We start from the raw sequence: 23,161 nt of genomic DNA on the forward strand, positions 1-23,161 counted from the left end.
CTTTCTTTACCGTCCAACTCTCACCTCCATACATGACCACTGGAAAAACCATAGCCTTGACTAGACGGACTTTTGTTGGCAAAGTAATGTCTCTGCTTTTAAATATGCTATCTAGGTTGGCCATAAATCGGACCTACTTAAACTCAAAAGCTTTTGCAGAGCAAAGGAAACAAACAAAGTGGAAAGACAGCACACAGATTGGGAGAAAATATTTGCAAATGATCTGACCAATAAGGGATTACTCTCCCAAATTTACAAACAGTTTATGATGCTTAGTTGCAACAAAAACAAACTCAAAAAGTAGGCAGAAGACCTGAATAGACTTTTCTCTAAACAGTACATACAGATGGCCAATAGACACAGGAAAAGATGTTCAATATCGTTAGTTATTAGAGAAATGCAAATCAAAATTACAATGAGACTATCATTTCACACAGTTCAGAATAGCTATCATCAAAAAATCCACAAACAACAAATGCTGGAGAGGGTGTGGAGAGAAGGGAACCCTCCTGCACTCTTGGTGGGAATGTAAATTGGTTCAGTCACTATGGAGAACAGTATGGAGGTTCTTTAAAAAACTAAAAATAGAGCTACCATGTGACCCTGCAATCCCACTCCTGGGCATATATCCAGAGAAAAACATGGCCTGAAAAAATATGTGCCCCTCAATGTTCATTGCAGCACTGTTTACAATAGCCAAGACGTAGAAGCAACCTAAATGTCCATCGACAGAGAAACAAATAAAGAAGATGTGGTACATATATATATAACGGAATATTACTCAGCCATTAAAAAGGATGAAATAATGCCATTTGCAGAAACATGGATGGACCGAGAGTGTCATACTGAATGAAGTAAGTCAGACATAGGAGAAATATCATATGACATCCCTTATATGTGGAATCTAAAAAGAAATGATACAAATGAACTTACTTACAAAATAGAGACTCACAGACTTAAAAAAACAAATTTATAGTTGCCAGGGGGAAGGGGCAGTTAGGGACTTTGGGAAGGTCATGTACACACTGCTGTATTTAAAATGGATAACCAACAAAGACCTATTGTATAACACATGGAATTCTGCTCAATGTTATGTGCCAGCCTGTATTAAAGGGGGGTTTTGGGAAGAATAGATATATGTATATGTATGGGTATGGGTGAGTCCCTTTCCTGTTCACCTGAAACTACCACAACATTGTTAATCGGCTATAACCAAATACAAAATGTTTTTGGTGTTAAATACTAAAAGATGATGCTGTTAAAGTGTTGCACTCAGTATGTCAGCAAATTTGGAAAATTCAGCAGTGGCCTCAGGACTAGAAAAGGTCAGTTTCCATTTCATTCCCAAAGAAGGGCGATGCCAAAGAATGTTCTAATTACCACATACTTGCATTCATTTCACAAGCTAGCAAGGTTATTCTCAAAATCCTTCAAGCTAGGCTTCAGCAGTATGTGAACCAAGAATTTCCAGATGTACAAGTTGGGTTTAGAAAAGGCAGAGGAACCAGAGATCAAATTGCCAACATTTGTTGGATCGTGGAGAAAGAAAGGGAATTCCAGAAAACATCTACTTCTGCTTCTTTGACCACATTAAAGCCTGTGACTGTGTGGATCACAACAAACTGTGGAAAATTCTTAAACAGATGAGAGTACTGGACCACCTTATCTGTCTCCTGAGAAAGCTGTATACAGGTCAAGAAGCAACTGTTAAAACTGGACATGGAACAACTGATTAGTTCCAAACTGGGAAAGGAATACGACAAGATTGTATATTGTCACTCTGCTTATTTAACTTATGTGAAGAGTACATCATGGGAAATGCTGGGCTGGATGAATCACAAGCTGCAATCAAGATTGCTGGGAGAAATAACAACAACCTCAGTTATGCAGATGATACCACACTAATGGCAGAAAGCACAGAGAAACTAGAGAGTCTCTTGATGAAAGTGAAAGAAGAGAGTGAAAAAGCTGGCTTAAAACTCAACATTCGAAAAACAAAGATCATGACATCTATTCCCATCACTTCATGGCAAATAGAAGGAGAAAAAGTGGAAGTGGTGACAGATTTTATTTTTCTGGGTTCTGGAAAGTCACTTCAAACAGTGACAGCAGCCACTAAATTAAAAGATGCTTGCTCCTTGGAAGGAAAGCTATGACAAACCTAGACAGCGTATTCAAAAGCAGAGATATCAGTTTACCAACAAAGTCCATATAGTCAAAGCTATTGTTTTGCCAGTAGTCATGTTCAGATGTGAGAGTTGGACCATAAAGATCATGTAGGAATGTGAGAGTTGGACCATAAAGAAGACTGAACTCCAAAGAATCAATGCTTTTGAACTGTGGTGCTGGAGAAGATTCTTGAGAAGTCTCTTGAACAGCAAGGAAATCAAACCAGTCAATTGTAAAGGAAATCAACCCTTAATGTTCATTGAAAGGACTGATGCTGAAGCTCCAATACTTTGGCCATCTGATGCAAATAGCCGATTCTTTGGAAATGACCTTAATACTAGGAAAGACTGAAGGCAATAGAAGGGGGCAGCAGAGGACAATATAGATAGCATCACTGACTCAATGGATATGAATCTGAGTAAACTCCAGGAGATGGTGAAGGAGAGATGAGCCTGGCATGCTGCAGTCCACGGGGTTGCAAAGAGTTGGACAGGATGTAGTGACTGAACAACAACCAAGAGGTCTTGAGTGAATTTCTGGGTGCCACTCCACAACTGTCCACTAGAGGGACCACAAACTCTTTGTTCCCATTCTCTTTTAGCTCTTCCTTTTCAGTATTTTATGTCAGGCCCTCGAGGGCTTCCCTGGTGGCTCAGATGGTGAAGAGTTCGCCTACAATGTGGGAGACCCGGGTTTGATCCCTGGGTTGGGACGATCCTGTGGAGAAGGGAATGGCAACTCATTCCAGTATTCTCCCCTGAGAAATTCCAAAGACAGAACCTGGCGAGCTACAGCCCACAGGGTTGCAAAGAGTCAGACATGACTGAGCTACTAACACACACCTACAGAGGCCTTCTGGGCTTCCCAGGTGGCACTAGTGGTAAAGAACCCCCTGCCAATGCACGAGACATAAGATACATGGGTTTGATCCCTGGGTCTGGAAGATCCCCTGGAGAAGGGAATGGCAATCCACTCCATTATTCTTGAAAGGAGAATCCCATGGAGAGAGGAGCCTGACAGGCTACAACTCACACGGTTGCACAGTCTGACATGACTGAAGCAACTTAGCACAGCACAGCACAACTTTTCCAGGAAAGATGTACATATCACCTTAAAGAGCTCTGGAGAAGGAGTTACTGACATGTCCTGCAGGCCTTCCAAAATCTGTTTCCTCCCTTCAATTTAAATCTCTCTCTGGCCAGTTTGTCATAAAATTCCTTGAGATGATCTGCACTGAAAAGCAATATATATGCTCTGTATATAAATATACAGAGTCTATTCTATGCTAAAGTATATATTATTTACAGTCTTGAGAGATATCTTTAATAACATTTTAATGTCTGTTTGAAATAAACAATACAGGAAATTTGAGCAATTTGAGATTCAGGTGGTATTTTATCTTACCACAGCTTCCTAACATAATTACCTAAGACACTTCTCAGGAAAACCAATATGTTGCTTTTAGAGAGAGAAAAGATATCAGATGCTCTGACTGAAGAGATTTCTCAGCTCAACAGCTAACAGTGACCCACAACCTGGGGTCCCCCTTGTTTCTGGACTTCACACAGGTGAGCCTAGGAACTGATGATTTCTCATCGTGTTTTGATATATTAATACAATAGCTCTGTGGGTCTTTAGGTCTTATGTCACAAACCCAAGATACCCAGTGACAATGCCGCTGTCAGACCTTGTAAGCTGGGTTATTTTAAAATACTGGGAACCACAGCAAGTTCTAACCATCTCTCACCGCACTCCCCAAGTAAACAGGTCTATAAATTGGGATTCCTGAGGCCCTTTGGGAAACACCAGAGGTATCTCGGGGTTGGATGTGTGACTAGATTTGTCAGGGATGATTTCGGGCTTTGAGAACTGTATGCTGCAGATGAGAACTGAGGCCGGAAGTTGCCTTTAAAGGTTAGATGTGTCTGATCCTCCCAGGCATCCATTGCACCCTGCTGACCTCAGCACCAAAACCACTCAGTCTGACTGCTACTTGCTAGCAAGCAGGCCCATAAACCCCTCTGTGACCTAAATATGAAAATATTGGACTTCTAAAAATTTCTCTGGTAATTTAGACTTGGATAAATAAACGATAAAGAATATGTTCAGAAAAATTCAGAAGAAAAGTTCAAAAAAAATTCCTAGAGCGCCCGTTGCTTACCAGTTTTCTGAATATTAATAGCAAGGATTTACCCAACACAAATCTTTAAAAACTGGTCCTGTGTTTGGTAACTGAAGTAATGAAAGATCCTCTCTGCCAGTTGTACTGGGACAGCAAGCCAAGAACTCAGACTCTTAATAAAGCAGCCACTGTCACAATGGCTCTCCTGCTGTTTGTCACCTTTGACCCTGCATGTGTTGAGCACCTTGTTGATCTTCTTCACAGGTAGGTATTGCCCCTGCTGAAGGAATCGCTTACCTGGGCAGTGAAAGCCACACTAAAATTCTTATAAACTCGTGCATGTCTTCCTGCTTCAGTCACCTCATCTCTATTTTGGGTAGTATTTATAGTGGGTTCGGCCACACCTCTCCATACTCTGTTTAAACAAATTCCCCTCAAGTCTCTCCATGTGTGTCTCAGGGTACCTTCACTGACCCACCCAGACCACAGGCAGACCTAATCAGCATTCTAGCATGGACGCTTGGGGTCAGGGCCGCAGGCCAGCGAGCTCCTAAGGAGACCCTTCAATGCACTGATGCAGGAGCCCCACTGCCCAGGAAAGAAACGTTCCTTGTTTGAAATCTCAGTCAGAGGTAACACTGCAGAGGAGGATGGAACCTGAGGGCCTGGGAAATGCAGGCCACAGGTTGCCCGGCAGCTGGGCCTCATCCTGGCATTTCCTGACTCCCTGTCCTAGGGCTTTTAAAGTCAGTGAATGGGGGGATTTCTACAGCCTAGAAAATGCATAGGATTCCTTGAAGCATAGAGCAGTGAGGGTGCCCCCTTGGCTGAGAGGTAAAGCCATCTCAGTAGCCTCTTTAAAAATGCCACTTTACGGTTTCAATGTGATTAAAGACCTAAATGTAAGACCTGATACTATAAAATTCCTAGAGGAGACCATAGGCAGAACATTCTTTGGCATAAATCGCAGGACTATAATTTTTAATCTGTCTCCTAGAGTAATGAAATTAAAAACAAAAATAAACAAATGGGACCTATTTAAACTTAAAAGCTTTTGCACAGCAAAGAAAAACAAAAAGACAACCCACAGAATGGGAGAAAATATTTGCAAACAATGCCACTGACAAGGGGTTAATCTCCAAAATTTACAAACAGTTCATGAAGCTCAATATCAAAAACAAATAACTCAGTCCTCCAAAGAACACAGATGGCCAAAGGCACATGAAAAGATACTCAACATTGCTAATTATTAGAGAAATACAAATCAAAACTACAATGAGATATCACCCTACACCAGTCAGAATGACCATCATCAAAAAGTCTATAAATAAGCAAAGACCTACTATATAGCACATGGAACTCTGCTCAATGTTATGTGGCAGCCTGGATGGGAGAGGAGCTTGGGGGAGAATGGATACATGTATGCCTGAGTCCTTTACTGAAACTATCACAACATAGTTAATCTGCTATACCCTAATATAAAATAAGTGTAAAAAAAGTCTATAAACAATAAATTCTGGAGAGGATGTGGAAGCCGCATATACTGTTGGTGGAAATGTTAACTGATCCAGCCGCTGTGGAGAACAGTATGGGGGTTTCTTTAAAAGCTAAACAATAGATCTACACATGATCCATCCACTCCTGGGGATGTTTCTGGAGAAAAACATGGTTCAAAATGATACATGGACCCTGATGTTCATTGCAGGGCTGTATAAAACAACTAGGACATGGAAGCAATTAAAATGTCCATTGACAGACAAATGGATAAAAAGACATGGTACATATATACAATGGAATATTACTCAACCATTAGAAAGAAAGAACGGCATTTGCAGCAACATGGATGAACCTAGAGATTATCATACTAAGTGAAGTGTCAGAGAAAAACAAATGTCACGTGATATCACTTGAATGTGAAATCTGAAAATATCATGCAAATGACCTTGTTTACAAAACAGAAACAGACTCACAGACTTTGAAAACAAACTTATGGTTACCAAGGGGAAAAGTATTAGAGGGTGAAGGGCTAAATTAGGAGTTTGGGATTGACATACATACTACATATATAAAATAAATAAATCAACAAGGACCTACTGTACAGCACAGGGAACTCTACTCAGTATTCTGTAACAACCTAAATGGAAAAAGAATTTGAAAATAATAGATATATGTATTGAATCACTTTGTTGTATACCTGAAATTGACACAACATTGTAAATCAATTATAAATATAAAATTTTTGAATAGAAAACCAAATAAATAAATAAAAATGCCCCTCAGGACATCTCTGAACTCAGAGTGAAGACACCATCCCAGGATACAGAGTGGGCCTGGGTCTGGAGGCCTGACACCCTCCTCCAGCTTGCAGACTTGGGTTCAGCCCAAAGCAGCCAGTTCTGATGCAATCACACAGTGCTAGCCAATTGTCCTCATTCATCATCACAGTAAAACCTGAGTCCTTAATGCTCCCCACCAGCAACAAATCGCTGATTATTTAATCAGTGAATTAAGTAATTCATCATGATGGGGGCAGCAGGGCACTTAGGAGTGCCATTCTTCCATCACAGACTACTGTCGGGACCTCAGTTGCTCAGCACACACTAGTAGGCGCCCCAGAACCAAAGGCACCTACTACAGGCTGCCTTGTGCAGTTGGACCCCCAGATGCAGGAAAATGCCAGCAGGTGGGAAATCTCTTCTGGGGCCTTTTCTCTCTCCTATCTCCCTCCCGCCCCGGCCCCCTGGAACCGCCTGTGCACAAGGACCAGGCTCTGGTGGACGAGGCAGCGCCCTCTTTTCCTGCTGCTCTTCAGCCTGTGGATGTCACTGCTCTCATTGGCCTGCATGTCCCGTGTTACCAGGCCCAACCTGCCCCCCTGGGTACCCAGAACTGAGAAAAAAAGAGAATGTCTCCCCTCCAGCCCCCAGCCCTGAGGTGAAGAGAGGAACAGTGATACCAGGGTGGCCCAGACCACACCTCACCTCTGTCTTTGAAGCTCGAAGCTTGTCCTCGCTGCTCCAGGCTGCAAGTGTCTGGGGGCCTGGCCACCCAGCCCTCTGCCACCTGCTTTCCTTGGTCTGTGTGCTGCGGCGGCAACTCCAGGTCAACCTTGGCTACTCGGCTTCCCAAGCAGTTTCCGCAGGGCAGGAGACCACAGAAAGTGCTACTGAGCCTGGGCCTGTGGCCTTATTCCCTCTTCCCCTCCTCCGTGCCCCTGGCATTTGTCATGGCCACTTGTTTTCCACAGCCCTCCTTATCTGCTTGACACGTTCCAGGCCAACTGCATTCCTTATCACAGCAAAACCTGAGTCCCCAGCGCTCCCCATCCACAACAAGAATCACTTAATTAAATAATTCATCACGATAGAGACAGCAGGGTGCTTAGGACAGCCCATTGATGGGAGCTCGGCTTCTAGGCAGACACCATTAAGCGCCTCAGAATCCAACGTGCCAAGCGAAACATGCGTCGTGTCGTCTGCCCCTGAAAGTGAGGGTCATCCCCCCATACCCACGAGTGATCTGTTTTATGCTCAGCAGACTCCTCGCCAATGCAGGGTCCTCCTGCATCCACTTTTAGGCAGTGGCCTGCTTCTCAGTGGTGGTCAGATCTCCCCGCACCCCCAACTCTCAGTCAGACCCTGGCATCTGATCTCGTGTCCCTCTTTATAGTGTTGTTCACACAAAGGAGCCTCATCGTGCTTGGCTGGGGGCTGTGTCTGGGCACAGAGCAGCAGTCTGGGAACTCCCCAAACACTTACACCTCCCAGAAAGGCTTGGCCACCACAGAAACTGCTGGTGATGAGGAAGGGGATTGCCACACACATGCAACAGTTCATTTCTTATTACAAGGAAGTAGAAACATATCCATTTTTCAGCTATGGAAACAGGCTTACAGAAGGTCAAGTAACTTGGCCAGAGTCACAATAATAATAAGTTCCAGGTGGGTTTAAACAGGAGTCTGGCCCTGTAACACTCACTACAGCTGAGCTCTCAGTACCTCCTAGAGCTGTCCCCCCTCCACCTTGCTGGGCCTCTAGCTCGTCCTGTTCCAGGGGCCTGCTCCTCGGGGGTGCGGGGGACCACTGTCCTGGCCCCTCCAAGTCCACCGCAGCTCCACTCCAGCCTCATTCCTTGCTCAGGGACCAGTGTGATGCCCAACACGTTTCCTGCCAGGCACTGCGGTGCTGTGTTTAGGAGCAGCCTACCAGCTCCTAGGCCTGCTGCCTTTTAACTCTGGCCTTGGGCTCTGTTTAGTCTTCTCCCCACAACCCTTCATAAACTTGCCAGAGTGACCTAGACGGAGCCCTTCCCTCCTCCACACCCTTGTCCTCAGTACCCCCTGCCCAGAATACCGTCTTCTGCCTGCCTGCACCGCCCGCACCCGTCTTGCCCATTAAAGCCCCAGCTCAGAAAACTTTCCCAGGAAGACGACTCAGATTTGCCACCAAGTGAAAACATACCCTCTTCCTCTGATTCGCACAGCACTTTATATCTCTGCTTGACAAGTTATTTTGTTTATTCTTAAGTATGAGCCTCCTCCCCTAAAGAACTTTAAAAACAAGGCCTTTGCATTCAGAGCTGAGTCAGGAATCCCAGCTTTGCGACTTACCAACTAACGGCGGTGATGGAGTCGGCCTCAAGTCCTCGGAGAATGTCCTCAGGTTAGCTGTGTAAGTCACCTGGCCAGCCGTGGGACACTCAGGAGGCAGATAGTGCCCTCTCTGCTCCAGACCTCTTCTTCCTGGTTTCAGCAAAGCCACCCACCTCCACTCCTCTGAGCCTGCCTGGCTTCCGTAGCAATCAGGCTAAACAGGCACTCCTGCGGTGGGCGGGGCTCTCCCCATGGTGGGCGGGGCTCTCTCCGTGGAGGCAGACATCCCAGGGGGCCCATCAACCAGGAAAGGGTGCCTCAGAGGGGCAGACCTCATGCTGCCACTCTGTCCTCACTCTGGACTTCCTGAAGGGAGTCAGACCCACCCAAAGGTCCTTCTAAGGGGCAGGAGCTGCTGGCCTCCAGGTGGGGTTATGCAGGGAGACTCCCATCTGCCCCCACAAGCTGAAGATGAGGAAGCTTGTCTTGATTCCCTGGCTTGTTTCTTTGGCCCCTTAGGGAAAGTCGGTCAATTGTGTCTGACTCTTTGTGACCCCATGGACTGTAGCCCATGAGGCTCTTTTGTCCATGGAATTCTCCAGGCCAGAATACTGGAGTGGGTAGCCGTGGGTTCCCTTCTCCAGGGGATCTTCCAACCCAGGGATCGAACCCAGGTCTCCTGCATTGCAGGCAAATTCTTTACCGTCTGAGCCACCAGGGAAGCCCCTTTGCCCACTTAGGCCTGTACCAAAGCTCATCTGTGCAGTGGGTGGGTGCATGCCAGCAGTGAGTGCCTTGAGGTCAGGGGCCACAGCATGGAGACTGGGTAGAGAGCTGGACTGGAAGGAACTGGTCCTCCCCATGGAGCACCCACAGTCTGGGGGCTCACGGTTCTGTTTTATGAAAGGGCCTATGGTTTTCTTATAAAATGGAAGATGCAGTAATGAATCACTTTGTCTGGCTGCTGCATGAGGATTCCCAGCTTCCTAAGGCCTGGCACTCAGATTCCTGCCGGCTGCTCCTTCAGGGGAAACCCCTCCGCCTCTTCCAGTCTCACCAAGGGGAGAATGGAAAATACAGGGGATTCTGCAACCAGGCCCTTGCAGCAGCAGGGGCACCCTGCTGGAGACATGCACAGACCAGAACCATGGCCGAGTGACCCTGGAAGTCAGGGGTCTTCCTCCCTCTCCCCTGTCCACCCCCAGAGCCCAACCTCGTGGATGTACCATGTATGATGAATGAAAAGCAACCCAAGGCTTTTAAATATCCCTTTCTTCTCTTCGTTCCAAATACCTATATTTTAATCTTACCTCCAAATATGTATATTTTAATTTCACCATTCCAGAATTAACACTTGATCACTTTCGGTGACTCCTTCCTAGCAAAATGCCCCTTCAGGGAGTGAGTGGCATAAGAAGAAAGAGTTATAATTCCCTCCACATTTCCACATCTGCTGTGAGGACTTCAGCATACCTGGCCTACAGGGAAATGTAGTATTTTTCTGTTTAAAAAGTATAAAGCTTTGAACATTGTCATTTTGGGGCAAGTTTGGGCCTTTTATTATGTATGTATTTATTTCATTGTGACTACAAAACGTCTAAAACAGACAAAAGTAGAAGAGTGTCATGAATCCCTATGTTCCTACCACCCAGCTTCAACAACTATCCATAATTTGTAAATTTAAGTATCCTTTGGATTTTAAGCTCTACTCAATTCTCTCATACTTACTGTGCAGGGGGAGAGAGAAGAGATGAGCTATCTGATTATTAGTTAATCTTAACACTTCTAGAAAACTTGAGCTTTAAATTCTGTAAGTTTTATGAAAATCCTGCTTCTGGGCTAAAGGCTCACACGCCCAGGCAGGGAGGAGCCTAGAGAGGCACACTCTGCTGGGGAAAACCTCCATCATCCCACAGCCTGGCTGGGAACTGAGGCTTTCAAAGGCTAAATGTGCCCACCGTTAGACCAGCGACAATACCACTTAAGATTCCACGTCTGAGTCCAGCTGTTACTCCTTTTGGGAGACAATCGGCCATATCCTATTAATTCAAGCAGAGAAAAAGCACAGGTTCTGTTTCTGGCAATATATCCAATTCAAATTTAACATAGCAGGTTTTTCTTTTCTTTGATTCTATATCTGTCTCTTGTCTTAAATGAAAATCTTAGTTCCTAATAAAATGAACATACTTGCCGTATCCTACTATATGTACATAAAATCATTTCAGTATTTCACCAATATCACTACTAACAATAAACTCCTGAGTAAAGTTTTAAAATTTCTTTGTGTTTATTTTTGTTGTTAGAATATATTGCATGAAGGCTGTGTAATCAGAGTACTTACTGTGTTCAGAAGTCACTTGAAGTACTTTCTCTGGTTATGCTGCCAATTTGATATAGTTCATCGGTTCCATTTTTCATTTTATGGGTTTTTTTTTTAATTATTTTCCAAAAGAAACAACTTTTTATTGAAAGTATAATTGATTTAAAATGTGTTAGTTTCAGGTGTACGGCAAAGTGATTCACGTATATATATTCTTTTTCAAATTCTTTTCCTTTATAGGTTATTACAAGATATTGAATATAGTTTCCTGTACCATACAGTAGGTCCTTGTTGTTTATTTTTTATCTAGTAATGTGTATCTGTTAATCCCAAACCCCTAATTTCCTCCCCGCTTTGGTAGCCATAAGTTTTGTTTGTTTTTTGTGTCTGTTTCTGTTTTGTAAATAAGTTCATTTATATCACTTTTTTTCGGAGAAGGCAATGGCACCCCACTCCAGTACTCTTGCCTGGAAAATCCCATGGATGGAGGAGCCTGGTAGGCTGCAGTCCATGGGGTCGCTAAGAGTCGGACACAACTTAGCGACTTCACTTTCACTTTTCACTTTCTGCTTCTGGATGATTTACTGAGTGTCCTACCAAGTTTCTCCGCCAGGGGGAGCTGTGAAGGGCAGTCTTGGACGCTTCCAGAACCTTTGGGTCTTTCTCAATGGAATGTGGGGTGGGATGATCAGTGACAGGCTCCACTGGGTGCAGATCCTTACTTTTGAGAGCTCAGCTGGACCAGTGGACAGTCCAGGATAACATACTGTTGGGAAACCACGAAGCATCTGTTCCATTTGAGGGTAACAGAAACTCCGGGGATAAAATGAACACAACAAAAAATAGAATTACTTTTAAATGCTGCTGCTTGTTGAGTTCTCATCATGTGTCAGGGGGAATGGCTCCCCACCCACCCCACTCCCCGCCCCCCGCCGAGTTGAGCTCTGTGGTCAGAAAGCATGCTGAGAATTTTATAGATGTTATTTACTCTGCAGCCCTGAGGGGTTCTCTCCTCACTTAATAGATAAGAAACCTGGGACTCAGCCAGACAAGCAGAACCTGCAGGGACCACAGCTTGGACACAGCAGAACTGGGACTCTGCAGCCAGGTCTGCTGTCTTCAAACCCTGGGCCTGTGGCTACCAAGCAATGCCTTCACTTCTGGGGTCCTCAGGTAACAAGCATCCCCGACTCTGTGTCTGGGGTGAAGTGTGCATCTAGCCAAGGCTAAGCAGAGACACTGAGCAAACTCCAGCGTATGAGCTACCATTCAGCCCCTCAGCCTCTGGCTCAAATCAAGGGACTTGCACAAAGGTCGTTTAACTGGATTTTTCTCCCCTCTTCTCACCTAAGAAGCCCTTTTCTTTCCACAGTTTTGTGCAAAAATCTGGCTAAAAGAACTTGGAGCATCTGAATGGTGAATGCAGGTGGAAGTTTTAACTGCAGATAAAGTACCAAAAAAGGTCAGCTCAGCTGAGAAGCACCCCTTCTTACTCACCACGATTTTTCATTCTAACTCGACTGCTTTCAGTCAAGACTCAGGTATCACAGGTTCCAGGTCTCCAGGTGCTGCTCACCCACCTACTGGAGAGATAGCTCCTGGGAGTAGTAATGGGTGGTGACCAGGTACCCGAAAAGCCCCCGGAAAGGGGTTTCCTTCCTGTGCTCACAACCAGTGATGCTCCTGGGAGCCCGATGCCCCAGGTGTCCATCCTTTGATGGACAGGGCCCGTTTCACTGCCCATCCAGCCCTGGGCCCAACAAGTCACTAGAATCCCACTGGTGGTGATGGTGGTGCACACATTCACTGCCATTGTTAACTCTCTCACATGTCAGTGTCAGCAGCACGGGGCTGACACGTGTGCATGGGCTTTGGACTGAGTGTGGATCCCGTCTATGTACTTACTGGCTGTGTGACCTTCAGGAGGTGAAACTCCGTAAGCCTGTTTCCTCGGCTGTGAAATGGGCATTATAATCCCAGTCTCATGGGAACCTACAGGAGACCCCAACCTGGGAAGGAAAGAGTACTTGGTGGCAGTTAACCCACACTTCCCGCCCCCTGCCCCCAACACCCACTCTCTCTTGATGGGTGGACCCTCCCTGGGAGGGAGGACCCATCAAGGAGGACCCTTCCTCTCTTGATGCTCCTAGGCTTAGCTTCCTGGGGATCCAGAATCAACAGCTATTCCTCAGGATCAGCAGATGGAGGCTCTGGATAGAGAATGCCTGGGGGATACCTGGGGAACTGAAAGTGAACTGAAGTGAGCGGGGAAGGAGGAAAGGAGATCATTCAAACGGTTCTTCAAAGTGATAGATGGTCCAGCAAAGGGATCAGAAGATGAAGCACTGGATGGGAGGGAAGAGACAATATAAAGATTGGACAGAGATCTCCGGGAGTCAGTGAGGGTGTGATGGGTACCTCTGCATGATCTCAAGGCGAGGATGCAAAAGGAACTCCCAGGGTTAGGGGTGCCTTGTGTTCAGGACCCTGCAGACCACAGCCTCTCCCCTTCCCCACCCCGCCCAAGACATCAGAAGCGGGCACAAAACACACACAGGACAGGGGGCCGCCCCCAGGCTCTCACTGCAGCCAGGCAGGTTCATCTCTGTTTATTTTTTCAAAACATAATAAAAATCATCACTCAAAATATTTGAGGAGAGTGCTCAAGTTAAAAGCTTTTCACAGAATTTGCAGTCAGAACATCGCAGACTGGTGGTCGGGAACGAGAGTTCTGCCTCCAGCCTCCACCGCTATTCCCTTTGAGCTGCAGTCCAGGCAGTGGGGTGATCACCCCCAGTGGCTGAGGCTGGCGGCATCCACAGGTCAGAGACATTCAAGTTCTCTACCCGGCTTCTGATCAGACCATCCAGCACCTCGAGGGCCCGCTGGGCTCCCTCCCCCATGAGAGTCCACAAACTCTGTGAGGAAGGCAGGAGGGTCATGGCCCAAGCACTGTCCGCTGTCTGAACGAGGACAAAAGGGCAGGCGGTTCTGGCTCCGCATCTTCACGGGGAAGGGTGAACTCCCCGGGGTCAAGGGGTGGAGCGCCTATTCGGTGTCATCATCGCTCGTGTTTAATGTTGGCTTCACTCCGCTCCAGGGTGAGCCCATTGCCGTTCCGAGGGCCTTCCTTCCTGCTCCAGTCCTTCTCCATGTAAAACTCCGCGAGCACGGGGCAGTGTTCAGAAGCCACTCCGCCCCAAGACCAGTTATCTGGAATCCAAGGGTTCGTGAGGCCTTCTCTCACTACAGCCCAGTGGCCTGGAGGCAGAGGGAAGACAGACCCAGAGGTCAGGATGGGGGGTGGGGGAGGGTCGAAAGCTGGTGGGTGGAGGCCAACACTGTATATAGTCTGCAAGCCTGGGCTCCCTGACGAGACCCCTCAGTCACCCGACTTGCCTGTGCAAATGAACTGTCTCAGCCCATTGGATTTCCCAGACAAGTGAGGGTTTGCCAAGGAGGCACTGAAACTACCCTGGGTCCAGGCCTCCTGCCCATTCGCACACCTCCTGGCTCCCACCCTGTCCTTACTTTGCAAACACTTGCAATCTGACCAGTGAGGATAAGTGTTTGACACAGGGACACAGTTTCCACAAAGGTGTCCAAAGTGAAGGTCCTATTTCACAAAGCAAAGCTGCAAAGGCAGGTGGGAAAGGAGAAATTTCTACAAAAAGGGTAAAGATGAGAAAGTTACAGAAGTTTATAAGATAGTAAAGGTATTTTTAAGGTCAAGATTTAGAAACATATGAAGCTCAAGGTATGTTTAAGAAACAGTGGAAGAGCCACATAAGAAAGGACAGAACAGTTAGAAGCATGGCCGTGGCCCTCAGTGAGAGCCACCCCAGATAATCACGCGGATCCAGGCCTGGGCTCTGGTGGCTTCCCTAGTGGCTGAGGTGGTAAAGCATCTATCTGCCTGTAATCAGGAGACCTGGGTTCAATCCCTGGGTTGGGAAGATCCCCTGGAGAAGGGAATGGCAACCCACTCCAGTATTCTTGCCTAGAGAATTCCATGGACAGAGGAGTCTGGCAGGCTACAGTCCATGGAGTTGCAAAGAGTTGGACACAGCTGAGCAACTAATTGTGGAAAATTCTGAAAGAGATGGGAATACCAGACCACCTGACCTGCCTCTTGAGAAATCTGTATGCAGGTGAGGAAGCAACAGTTAGAACTGGACATGGAACAACAGACTGGTTCTAAATCGGGAAAGGAGTATGTCAAGGCTATACATTGTCACCCTGCTTATTTAACTTCTATGCATCATGAGAAACACTGGGCTGGATGAAGCACAAGCTGGAATCAAGATTTCCAGGACAAATATCAATAACCTCAGATATGCAGATGACACCACTCTTATGGCAGAAAGTTCTTCTTCAGAACTAAGAGCCTCATGATGAAAGTGAAAGAGAGTGAAAAAGTTGACTTAAAACTCAACATTCAGAAAACTAAGATCATGGCATCTGATCTCATCATCACTTCATGGCAAATAGATGGGGAAGCAATGGAAACAATGGCAGACTTTATTTTTGGGGGCTCCAAAATCACTGCAGATGGTGACTGCAGCCATGAAATTAAAAGACGCTTGCTCCTTGGAAGAAAAGTTATGACCAACCTAGACAGCATATTAAAAAGCAGAGAAATTACTTTGCCGTCAAAGGTCCATATAGTCAAACTATGGTTTTTCCAGTAGTCATGTATGGATGCGAGAGTTGGACCATAAAGAAAGCTGAGTGCTGAAGAATTGATGCTTTTGAACTGTGGTGTTGGAGAAGACACTTGAGAGTCCCTTGACTGCAAGGAGATCCAACCAGTCCATCCTAAAGGAGATCAATCCTGAGTGTTCATTGGAAGGATTGACGCTGAAGCTGGAACTCCAATACTTTGGCCACCTGATGGGAAGAACTGACTCATCTGAAAAGACCCTGATTCTTGGAAAGATTGAAGGCAGGAGGAGAAGGGGATGACGGACGGTGAGATGGTTGGATGGCATCACTGACTCAATGGACATGAGTTTGAGTAAACTCTGGGAGTTGGTGATGGGCAGTGAGGCCTGGCGTGCTGCAGTCCATGGGGTCACAGAGTCGGACATGACTGAGCGACTGAACTGATCTGAACTGAGCAACTAACACCTTCACTTTCAAGCCTGGATTCTGGTGTGAGTTCTGCTGCCCAGGCAACAGTTGTACGATGGGGGCCACTGCTCCCTGCACCTGGTTTTCTACAGCTGAAGAGCAAGGGACAGATGCAATGGTTTCTAACTTTCCTTCAGCCCTGTCTGCTCAAGCACTCCAGCACAGCCTCCCACTGCCACCGACCTCTGTCTGGCCAGCAGTGCATTTCTGCAAACTGCGTCTCACCCAGTTTGATGACTGACACTCCCTCTGAGACCCACTTTCTTCATCCTTTGGATTTTCCTATGACACAGCCCAACAGCACACTGGTGCCCAGGACTGGAAATTCTATTCCTGAGGATCCAAGTCTTGGCTGCACATCCTGGTCTCACAGTGGGACTCCAGCATTGGTACTTAATTTTTTTTTTTTTTTTAACGTTTCTCTGAAGTATAATCTGCAGCTATTTGTTTTTAGTAAGGGCTTCTCTGGTAACTCAGATGGTAAAGAATCTGCCTGCAATGCAGGAGACAGGTTCGATCCCTGGGTCAGGAAGATCCCTTGGAGAAGGGAATGGCTACGTATTCCAGTATTCTTGCCTGGAGAATTCCATGGACAGAGGAGCCTGGTGGGCTACAGTCCCTGGGGTCGCAAAGAGTCAGACACGACTACAACTGATCAACTGACACTTTTCAAATTTTTGGTGCTTACCTTACTCTTCTTATCTTACGTCCAAAGACCCTACTGCCGCTTCTGTATTTTTATGACTGTTTCATGACCCAAGGTCTGCTCAGCAAGTGACTGGTTTTGGGGGAGTGCTTTTCATGCTGAGGTTACCCACCACACCCTGGTCTGGCAGAGTCCTGCCTAAAGCACTTCGGCATCCCATAGTGATGCCAGGTGATGTGTCAGCTCACCCCCAACTGCTGCTCTTCAGGGTGCTGATGGCATGTTGGTCAATCTCAGGCCACAACACACTGCCTGAACACGACAGGGCTTGAGAAGTGTTTGCTGAAGGACTAAGTATCCTTGAAATTAGGCTAAGTTGGGGCTTCCCTGGTGGCCAGTGGATAAGAATCCACCTGCCAATGCAAGGGACATGGGTTTGAATTCTGGTCTAGGGAGATTCCACAAGTCATGGGGCAACTTAGCCCGCGTACTACAACTATTGAACCCACGCTCTAGAGCCCGTGAACTGCACTACTGAAGCCCACATGCCCTGGAACCCGTGCTCTACAAGAGAAATGACTGCAATGAGAAGCCCACACACCACAACTAGAGAGTAGCCCCTACTCAGTGCAACTAGGGAAAGGTCGCAGCGGCGAGCTGGTGCTGCCAGTTGATAACCAGGTCTGCCCGGGACGCATTTGCTTTGTCCCTGATGTAGGTCGGTGAATGCCTTTTAATTAGTTTTCAGAACCCTTTCACTCTTAAAAGTGGCTCTGTGTGACTGATAATTATACAGCCACCTGAACAGTAACCTGATAAATGCCCGCAGAGGAGGGAAGGTCACTCCTGACTCTCACTCAAACCACACAGTCGTGAACTGCCAGCTCAGATAGGTGACTCTCACTCTTTCTGAACAGCACATGTGCTTTACCTGTGAAAACCTTCTTTAAGCTTTTACTGATCCAGATGTTGTCCAGAGTCTTCGAGCCTTGAGGATTCTTGGTGCTGATGTTGGTAAAGGTGTGTGCGGGGATCAGGTGGTAGAATTTTTCTTTCCTCAAGATATCATAGTCACTGCTGTCTGGCCCCTGGCCAAAATCCCCTAAAACTACCACGTCTTTTTCTCCTAGAAGTGAAAGAAAGAAATTCAGAAACATAAGAGATGGTGGGACGTTAACCCAACATTGACCACCACTCATTTAGGTAATCATGACTGTCTGATTTGACTTTCCAGGGTTAGGACTGTGGCATGGTTCTTATTCTTCCAGTTTTTCCAAGTTCCTTGTGTAAGACTCCCTCACTGCTGCCCCCGCCCGCCAAGCTTTCAGAGTAGGTTAGTGACACATTTGGTTAGTGTGATGTCAACATCACCTCTGTTCTGGATCATGGGTTCCGAATCTCATAGCACAAAAAGGCCCTAAGGGTCTCGCCCAGATCATTAACAAAAGCTCAACAAACATTGACTGAGCACAGAAGGAAGCTTGAGTGAAGACACAGAAAGAAGACAGTCATCTACAAGCCGAGGAGAGGCCTCAGAAGAAACCAACCCTGCCAACACCTTGATCATGGACTTTCCAGCCTTCAGGACTGTAAGAAAATAAGTGCCTGTTGTTTAAGCCATCCAGTCTGTGGTATTTTGTTATGGAACCCCAGCACACTAATATAGGGCAAAATACTTTAAAGTATCTTCAACGTCTCTCTCAAACTCTAGTTTGATTTACAAGAGTAAGTGGGATAGTTATGAAGTATTTTCCAAAGTGAGGAGACATTCAGAAAGGACAGTGGGCCCCAGCTTGGCTCCTTGGGATTCCCGTCCACTGACTGACCATCACTTCCTGTCTCGAAGTTCCGCTCAGGGGAGCCATGTTATCACAGGGAGAAACATTGCAAGGAAAGCTTTAAGGAAAGCAGTTCATAACCGAGGGCCAAATGGATCTGAGACACTCAGCAAATCTTCGTGGACACAAATATGCGCCAATAACAATGGCTAGAGATTAAGAAATCTAAAGTGAAATGACACAAGCCACCAGCAGAGGGCACTCATGTTCTGCACATGACATCCTCTTGCGGGTGGGGGCGCTGAGAGGGAAGGGGATGGAAAGAAGCCTTTCCGGCAGCCATTGTGTGACCACAGAGAGGTAACTGTGACCCTTATGCTAGATCCTAACAACCTTGGCACCCAAAGCAGGGCGAGCCCAGCTAAGCTGGTCTTGAGAAATCAGTGCAAACTTCCAACAGGAAAGTCAACTTATGAATAATACTAATAACAACTCCTACGTGGACAGTGTTAATGACCCTCCACTGAGTCATCACCGTATGCTGGGGACCTCTTGCAGGTAAGAAGCTGAGGCTCTGACCAAAGTCACCAAGCCAGCCCTCAAAAACAGGACTCTTTACAAAGAGCTAGGGTGGAAAAGCCCCACACGCTTGGAACAGAGCCTGATGCCTGGCAGACGTTAAGATAAACACGCATGTAAGAAATGGTGAACGAAGCACGAGGGAAACTGCAGAATTAAGGTGCAACGTATTTTTGAAAAGGAATGTATAGCAAGATGCTACCTTTATTAAATTTCAAGGAAAACTTAGGAAAGACTGAGACAGAAGGTTTCCATATAATGAGAGGTTTTTATTAGGATGCAAACATGAAATAGTTGGGCCAAAAAAAGACAGTTCTGGGGGCTTTCCTTGTGGCTCAGTGGTAAAGAATCCACTGGCCAATGCAAGAGACATGGGTTCAATTCCTGGTCTGTGGGACGATCCCACATGCCAGAGGGCAACTAAGCCCGTGTACCACAACTATTAAGCCTATGCTCTAGAGCCCAAAAGCCACAGCCAATGAAGACTGCACATCCTACAGCTTGTGCTCCACAAGAGAAGCCACCGCAATGAGAAGCCTTTGTACTGCAACTAGAGAGTAGCCCCTGCTCGCTGCAACTAGAGAAAGCCCATGTGCCACAATGAAGACTCAGCACTGACATAAATAAATTTTATATATATATATATATTTTTTTTTTTTTTAAGAAAAGAAAATTCTGAACCCAGGAGAGATGCTGGTGTCAGGCATCAATAAACCGAGCTCTGTGTAACTTCAGGAATGAAAATAATGGCTCATTTTGAATTGGACTGTCCAGGTTTCTTACGACTCATCTACTTTGGTTAAAGCAGTTTCGTGAAGACATGGAGACACTCCCTGCCTCTGACAACCCACAGATGTGCAGGGCCCTAAATTCTCCTAGGAAGCTGTCCACCAAGGTGGGCTCCACAGTTACCCTCTGAGCTTCTAAGAGTTAGGGCTTCCCAGGTGGCCCTAGTGGTAAATAACCTGCCTGCCAATGCAGGAGACCCAGAAGATTCGGGTTCGATCCCTGGGTCAGGAAGATCCCCTGGAGGAGGGCATGGCAATCCACTCCAGTATTCTTGCCTGGAGAATCCCATGGCCAGAGGAGCCGCCTGGCAGGCTACAGTCCCTGGGGCCGCAAAGAATCAGACACTACTGAGCACACACATTTTCCAGGAGTGAAGGGAGAATGTTTGGGGCTGACTTCCTCAGAGTCCTAGATTTATAAAATGCCAGTGACAACAGCAGGAGCCAGGCCCCACTAGGGGTAAGTCTTACTCAGATGCCAAGCGTGACCCTGCCTTGTGTGACTCTTGCTGAGTTCACAGAGCAGGCCCTGGGGGGTCTGAAAGAAGAAAATTCCATCAGTGGATAGGCACCCCACCCTCAGCCCTCACTGACGTCAGTCAACCTGGATGCACATTCCAGACAAAGGTGGAAAGGCCCAGAGTTTGCTAATCAAATTGATTCTGTTTGCTCTGATAGAAAGAAGCCTGTGGAATAAAGGCTCAGTTTTTGTTTGAGCCAAAACGCCTCTGCTCATCGATTTACCTGAGCTGCCCCTTGGGCAGGTTGCAGCACTTCCTGATTCTTTGGCTCTGCTGTGTCACCAGTTAACAATAGGCTGGATGTTAGTTAAATGCAGGGGGACACAGGGACATGAGTCACTGTCCTTACCTGGGCATGTCAAGGCTGAGCCGGGCTGTGGCTCAATAGTCCCTGGCAGCTTGAAACCATACCCTGCCCAGGTCTTCTGACAAATACCTGATCCTTACCTGAATATCAGAAAAGATAGCAAGGGCCTATGGTTATCAGAGAAGTGAGGGACTGGCGTACTCCCTTCCTCCTTCCATATACAGGAAAAGCTTGAAATCAAGAACAACAGAAATGTCCAGATTTAAAAGCTATCAAGTCCTCCTTCATAATGGGTTAGAGACTAGCCGTGGGTGAACAATCTCCCACATAGTTGCTCCTTGGATGAAGTATCTTGGCTTAAACATCTTTCTGACTTTTTTTTTTAGCCCAAAGGCTCATAATTTAAGGAGAATGCTAGTCACAGCACATCCTGGTTTGAAATGTAAGCTGTACCTCAAAGTTCATAAGAGCATTATTCATAACAGCCAAAAGATGGAAATAACCCAAGTGTCCATTGACCGACAAATGGAATAGTATTTGGCCGTAAAAATGAAAGGAAATTCTGATGTATACTACAAGCCATAAAGACATAACATAAGTGAAATAAACTGGCCACAAAGGGACAAATATTGTAAGGTTCCAGTTAGATGAGATACCTAGAGTGGTCAAGTTCATAGAATCTAAGTAGAAAGGTGACTGTCAGGGTCTGGAAGGGAAGGGAATTTGTGTTTAATGGGCAGAGAGTTTCAGTTTAGGAAGATGAAAAAGTTCTAGAGACGGATGGTGGGAATGGTTATACAATAATGTCAATATACTTAAAACCACTGACCTGTAACTTAGAAATGGTTAAGATGGTAAGTCTCATGTCATATATATTTTACCATGATAAAACTCTTTTCAAAATGAACTATCTTTGAACTATCTTTGCAGCCAAGTCTTCATAAATCACCTTGTGGGGGGCCAATTTAACAAGGGAAAAAAGGCTTAGCGAGCTAGGAATATGGATTAAGACGCTAGAATACAGAAGAGAACTGCAGGCCTCCAGCTGTGAAACCTCACCTGGAGAAGCTCAGTGCTCTGAAAAAACCAAGCCAAACTGAACACACCCCAGTCTTTACAGCTGTGTCAACTTTCAACTCTTCCTCCTTGTAAACCACACACAGAAAATGTTGGGTATTATTGGGGGCAGAGCTGGAAAGCACAGAGTCCATCTGTCTTCTGAAGTTCTGCTCTTTTCAATGTTCTCTTAATCCCCCTGGCATGTTTTTGAGTCAACTCATGTCTGCTGAGCCCCTACTATATGCTGGGTCCTTCATCAGATGGTCACCCGGCCCTGAGCACCCTGTGAGGTTAGCACTGTCAGCCCCCGAAGAGTGGTGACCTCCCAGACGTCCTACAACCATTGAAGGAGCTACGATTCAAGTCCAGTGTTTCTGTCAGTTTCAGGGCTCCATCAGCGAGATCTGCAATCCACCAGGGAGGAAAGGACTCATCAGGACCTCCCCACTCCCCTAGTCACCAACTCTTTCACAAGAAGAGCAGGGGCCACCACCACGGGAGCACGCGGCGGGCAGTGGAGCCCATGATGAGGGTCATGGGGGAGGGTGTCATCGCTTAGCTTCTCCTTCTCCCAATCCTGTCCATCATAGAGAGGCTGAAGAGTCACAAAACCCCCACCATGGAACCCACACGCCAGACTCACAGAAAGAACGTTGTGAGCATGCACGGGGCACTGGGCTCCCCAGGATGCAGGCAGTGTCCTGGCTTCCTGTACATCACTCAGCGCGCATCACTGCCCACAGGACAGCCAGCCTAAGGGAGGGGAGAGACGCTGGGAAGGGGCACCCCTCACCTATCCTGCAGAAGTGGCAGCTACTAGCCCAGCCGCAGAGAAAGAGGGTTCCTACCTTTCAGGGTTTCCTGCAAGGTCTGTGTGACGCTAGCCCAGCGATGGCTGTCACTGTGATTCTTGCTCAGGTTCTCACCCCCTGTGGGGGTCAGGGTCGCCAGATGAAGGTTCACCAGCGTCAAGTCATGACTTCCTACCTGGGCAAGCAGAAACAAAGCACAGGCTGAGATGCCCTTACTGCCTGCGTCTGTCACCTCCAAGCCCCAAGCAGCTTCGCAAACAACACTGACGATGGTAAACGTACACACGGCAGCTCACCCTGGAAGAAGGGGAGGCAGCCAGAGTAAGAGCTTCCTGA

General features: G+C 46.6%; 2 protein-coding genes across 22 annotated transcripts in view; both read right to left on the bottom strand.

The window, feature by feature from the left end:
- The window catches only part of ANLN (anillin, actin binding protein), a 159,195-nt gene extending 150,128 nt beyond the window's left edge, over window positions 1-9,067 (bottom strand). For all 18 annotated transcript variants that reach the window (XR_014066754.1, XR_014066755.1, XR_014066756.1 and 15 more), the window contains exon 1: window positions 8,901-9,067. The gene's annotated coding sequence lies outside the window, so the exon portion shown is untranslated. The remainder of the gene's footprint in view (window positions 1-8,900) is intronic.
- Window positions 9,068-10,691: 1,624 nt separating this feature from the next.
- The window catches only part of EEPD1 (endonuclease/exonuclease/phosphatase family domain containing 1), a 131,052-nt gene continuing 118,582 nt past the window's right edge, over window positions 10,692-23,161 (bottom strand). Inside the window, exons 6-10 of one of the 4 annotated variants that reach the window (XR_014066774.1) lie at window positions 22,862-23,000; window positions 17,913-18,107; window positions 13,108-13,211; window positions 12,700-12,785; window positions 10,692-10,921 (exon numbers count right to left, since the gene is read on the bottom strand). Coding sequence is in view for 1 of the 4 variants with exons in the window: in XM_081534237.1 (XP_081390363.1) it covers window positions 14,264-14,463; window positions 17,913-18,107; window positions 22,862-23,000 (534 nt within the window). In the remaining 3 variants the exon portion in view is untranslated. Of the gene's footprint in view, window positions 10,922-11,417; window positions 12,016-12,699; window positions 12,786-13,107; window positions 13,212-13,780; window positions 14,464-17,912; window positions 18,108-22,861; window positions 23,001-23,161 lie in introns of those variants that run through there. The other 3 variants (XR_014066773.1, XR_014066772.1, XM_081534237.1) reach the window with 3 other exon arrangements.

This window comes from Giraffa tippelskirchi, chromosome 10 (assembly GCF_054371585.1).
Source record: "Giraffa tippelskirchi isolate mGirTip1 chromosome 10, T2T-mGirTip1v1.2.pri, whole genome shotgun sequence".
Lineage (NCBI taxonomy): Eukaryota > Metazoa > Chordata > Mammalia > Artiodactyla > Giraffidae > Giraffa > Giraffa tippelskirchi.